Here is a 4037-nt window from a genome sequence, read left to right on the forward strand (position 1 = left end):
CTTAATTGCTTTTTTTGAAGAAGTTTAAGGGTTGTTTTGATACATTTTGAAAGTTTAAGTGCTCAATTGAGTAAAAAAAATGGAGGAACTTAATTATTTTTTTTTTTTTAAGTTTTCAAACTTTTTACACTCCTAAACTTTATTGATGCAATAATTGATATGATCGAAATCAAAGAAAAGAATCGGTGTGAATGGTATAAATCTAAACTTTTAATGGTGAAAAAAACTAATTATCTTAATTTACTACTGAAAGAATGAGAACCGAACGTTTGGTCCGAAATGAAATTAAAACATTAAACTGAAATTGATTATAGTGATAAAATTTGATTAAATTAAAAATTATTGATAAAATTTTAAATTTTGAGTTAATAGAATTAAGTTATTCGATTTTTTCGAGTCAATTCAAATAAATAATTCGAGTTTTAAGTTCGAGTCGAGTTGAATTTTACAATTCAAATAACTAGAATAACAGATTGATGTAAATACCTCTTTAGTCATTATAAATTTTTAAAATGAGCAAATTAGTTACACTCTCAAAAAAAATTTCAAAAATTCAAAATTCCAAAATTTACATTTTCTAAAAAAATATAAAAAATTTTAAAATAATGATTTTAGAATCTAAATAAGTTAATTAATGATTCAGATTTATCATACTAAATATCTTTATTTTATTTTATTTTGAAAAAAAAATTAAATATATATTTTAAAATTAAATATATTTTAATTTAAAATATTTAATTTTTTAATTTAACTCAAATAATTTAACTCGATTCAATTTAATTTTTATTTTACTCGAGTTAATTAAATAAAATAAATTTTAGTCAAAATAATTGGAAATTTTTTCGCAACAGAACATAATCATTTACTATAATGTATCTGCCCCGAATGAAGTACAGGTATAAGAAAGAATAATAATAAAATAAAGCAGCGCTTAAACAAATTTTAAAGAAAAAAAGGCAATGAGGTTAATTTGACAGTGGAACTAGACGGGTGACGTTATGGGGTGTCATCATGTCAGAGAGAGAAGTAATATAATAAAATTGAGAATAGGGACGCAAAGTCGTCCCCATTCATATGAATTCACTTGATTTTGAACCCCCCGTTCTATAATTGCCTCTTACCTATTGGCTTTGTGGTTGAGCCGTCCCCCTCACCCCTTAAGATTGTCTATGCATCCCAAAACACCTCTAGTCTTCTTCACTCATCATCACCTCAGTTCAATTGACCTATTTCTCCTTCTTTTCCTTCAGATAAATTAAAGAGAAGAGGGGAAGCCATGGTGAGCTCATCATCAAAGAATAAAATGATGATGATGATGAGCAGCTCCTCAAGACATAATGAAAAAGACCAACTTTTTCATATTCTTCATAAAGTTCCTCAAGGTGATACTCCTTATGTTAAAGCCAAACATGCTCAGGTTTGTCTCTCTCTCTCTCTCTATATTTTTCCCTTTGGAACATTTAAGTAATCAACAAAAAAGTTTCACTTTTTTATTAGGTTTTCTTAAGTTCCTTATATGTTGCTACGTATATAGCTACCCTATTTTGTTTTCCTTTAGTGGATACTTTCTCTATTTTTAACAGTTGCTTAATGAAAGATGGATGGAGAATGTACCCTAATTGGCTGTTGCATGCCATGCTAGGCTAGCATGGCATAAAGAATCAAGTCATCGCCATAGTCATTTTCATCAACTAATAAAAAATAGTTGACTGTGGATGCCATATCTACAATTTCTCCATTTTCATATGCACAATCACTTATTTGTACTTTTCTGAACGAATGCAGCTGGTAGAAAAGGATCCAGAAGCAGCAATAGTACTATTTTGGAAGGCAATAAACGCCGGGGATAGAGTAGAGAGCGCACTAAAAGACATGGCGGTGGTGATGAAGCAACTAAACCGAACTGAAGAAGCAATTGAAGCCATCAAGTCTTTCAGGGGCCGTTGCCCCAAACAAGCTCAGGAATCACTTGACAATGTTCTCATTGACTTATACAAGGTAAGGTATATATGGATGATTGATTTAACGTCCCTCCTAAGACTATCTATTGTCTTCACAAATTAAATGTAACTTGACAGAAATGTGGGAAAGTAGACGAGCAGATTGAGTTATTAAAACGAAAGCTAAGATTAATATACCGAGGAGAGATCTTTAATGGAAAACCCACCAAGACTGCACGCTCCCATGGCAAGAAGTTCCAAGTTTCAGTTCAGCAAGAAACTTCTAGGTTACTGGTATGCTTTTGATTTTGCTTCCCGGTTTCTTTAATTGAACCAGCAACCATAGCAGTTAGTGATTCCCGCTTTATCCTGATTTTTTTTTCTTTTTTATCAAACAAACAAGTGCCCTTTTTCATGAGAATCCCTTTGTCTTGCCATACTGTTGCTTTTACCCATTTCCCCGAATGTCTTTCCTTTCTCAATTGAAACTTCAATGATGAAATATGACAGGGAAATTTGGGGTGGGCTTACATGCAAAAATCAAACTACTTGACAGCAGAGGTGGTGTATCGAAAAGCCCAGATGATCGACCCAGATGCCAACAAGGCCTGCAGCTTGGGAATTTGCTTGATCAAACAAGGCAGATACTATGATGCACGGTTGGTGCTTGAAGAAATATCGCAACGGAAAATCCCAGGTTCGGAAGAAATTAGAGCCAGAAATAGAGCTGCAGAATTGTTAATGGAAATCAATACCTTCGAGCCGCCACCATCGGACGTATCAGATATTCTGGGCCTTGATGATGATTTCCTCAATGGGCTTCAACTGTTGATGAATGAATGGGGACCAGCTAGATCAAAGAGACTACCTATTTTTGAAGAGATCTCCTCATTTAGAGATCAGTTGGCCTGTTAATATCAATTATATTTGGTCTTTTGGTTGTTCAAATGGGGTTGTTTTATACTTAATACAATTGTGGTTGGATTAGTCCTTTTAGATGTGTAGGAATAAGGTGTGCTGTAAATAGTGATGCCATTTATTTCTAGAACCTATTTGCCTTTAATAATAGGCCCTTACATCAATATTGTAAAAAGAGATAAATGTATTCCGACGATAAATTAAATTACACAAAAATAAGATGAACAAAAATGATTAAAGTTAAAAAGAAGTCTAATTCAATTTTGTCTTCATCAAGAAGAAGACAATTGTATAACCAAGATTTTCATGGCACCGATCGGTTTGCCCATTGGCAATCGTCAATAACTGATGTAGATAAATATCCGGTTGCTCATCCAAGGCCCCTAACGAATCTGCTAATTCAGAAACATTAGAGTCCAACAAATCAGTTCTAGGCCTTTAATTACCTTCCACGCTCTCAATTGGATTCTCCTCAATTTCATGTTCCATATTGATCCAACCCGTTCCACTTGAAAATCCGTTTTGATTCAAAATGTCATGATTTGGAGATCCTTCCAAATTAAAACCCAATACAGGATTAATATTTCTCCACAAATCACTCCTCGTTTCATCCCTTGATTGTTTCCTTTAAAATCATCATCACCTTCCTCACGAAGCCAGATACTATTCACTATTGTGGCTCTCCTCGGTTGCACTTTTAGATTCAAATTCCATCCAAACTCCATGACATCTCTCCCCCAATTCAACCTAACGGGACAAAACTTGTCATTATGGCCTAAGCATCCACATAAGAAGCAGAATAAAGTGAGCCTTTCATACCGAAAATTCACATAAGTGAATTTCGATAATGGAAGCATAATTTTCTTCCTTCTCTTCCAGGGTAATTTGTTTCCTGATTTCTCAATTAGGCACCTACCATATTCTTTCTCTGATCACTGCCCACTTTTAATTCAAACAGATCAGGCAAATAAAGGGAGGGAGTGGAGGAAATTTAGATTTGAAGTCTAGTGGGTTCCTGAGGATTCTTGTGAAGAAGTGTGATGAATATGGGAATCAACGTCGGGTAATGTTTTGTCAAAATTGGATGCTCTCAAAACTACCTTGCAAGAATGGGAAAGAGCATAAAAGAGAAGCGAGGTGTTGAATCGAAAATTTTGAATAGAAGATTGGAATATTTGG

General features: G+C 33.8%; 1 protein-coding gene across 1 annotated transcript; it reads left to right on the plus strand.

Moving 5' to 3' along the window:
- Window positions 1-1067: 1067 nt before the first annotated feature.
- LOC107954916 (protein SULFUR DEFICIENCY-INDUCED 1) lies at window positions 1068-3105 on the plus strand. The gene is made up of 4 exons (XM_016890608.2): window positions 1068-1417; window positions 1786-1998; window positions 2079-2234; window positions 2451-3105. Exons 1-4 carry the CDS (start codon window positions 1277-1279, stop codon window positions 2853-2855), a joined length of 915 nt encoding a protein of 304 aa, XP_016746097.1. The 5' UTR covers window positions 1068-1276; the 3' UTR covers window positions 2856-3105.
- The last annotated feature ends 932 nt before the right edge of the window (window positions 3106-4037 follow it).

The sequence above is a fragment of the Gossypium hirsutum genome, chromosome D07 (assembly GCF_007990345.1).
Source record: "Gossypium hirsutum isolate 1008001.06 chromosome D07, Gossypium_hirsutum_v2.1, whole genome shotgun sequence".
NCBI lineage: Eukaryota > Viridiplantae > Streptophyta > Magnoliopsida > Malvales > Malvaceae > Gossypium > Gossypium hirsutum.

Bases quoted from the DNA above. Each gene is read 5' to 3' on its own strand.
- LOC107954916 (XM_016890608.2), top strand. From the start codon at position 1,277: ATGGTGAGCTCATCATCAAAGAATAAAATGATGATGATGATGAGCAGC. The intron at 1,999-2,078 runs GTAAGGTATATA...GTAACTTGACAG, and splicing joins TTCTCATTGACTTATACAAG to AAATGTGGGAAAGTAGACGA. The intron at 2,235-2,450 runs GTATGCTTTTGA...GAAATATGACAG, and splicing joins AAGAAACTTCTAGGTTACTG to GGAAATTTGGGGTGGGCTTA.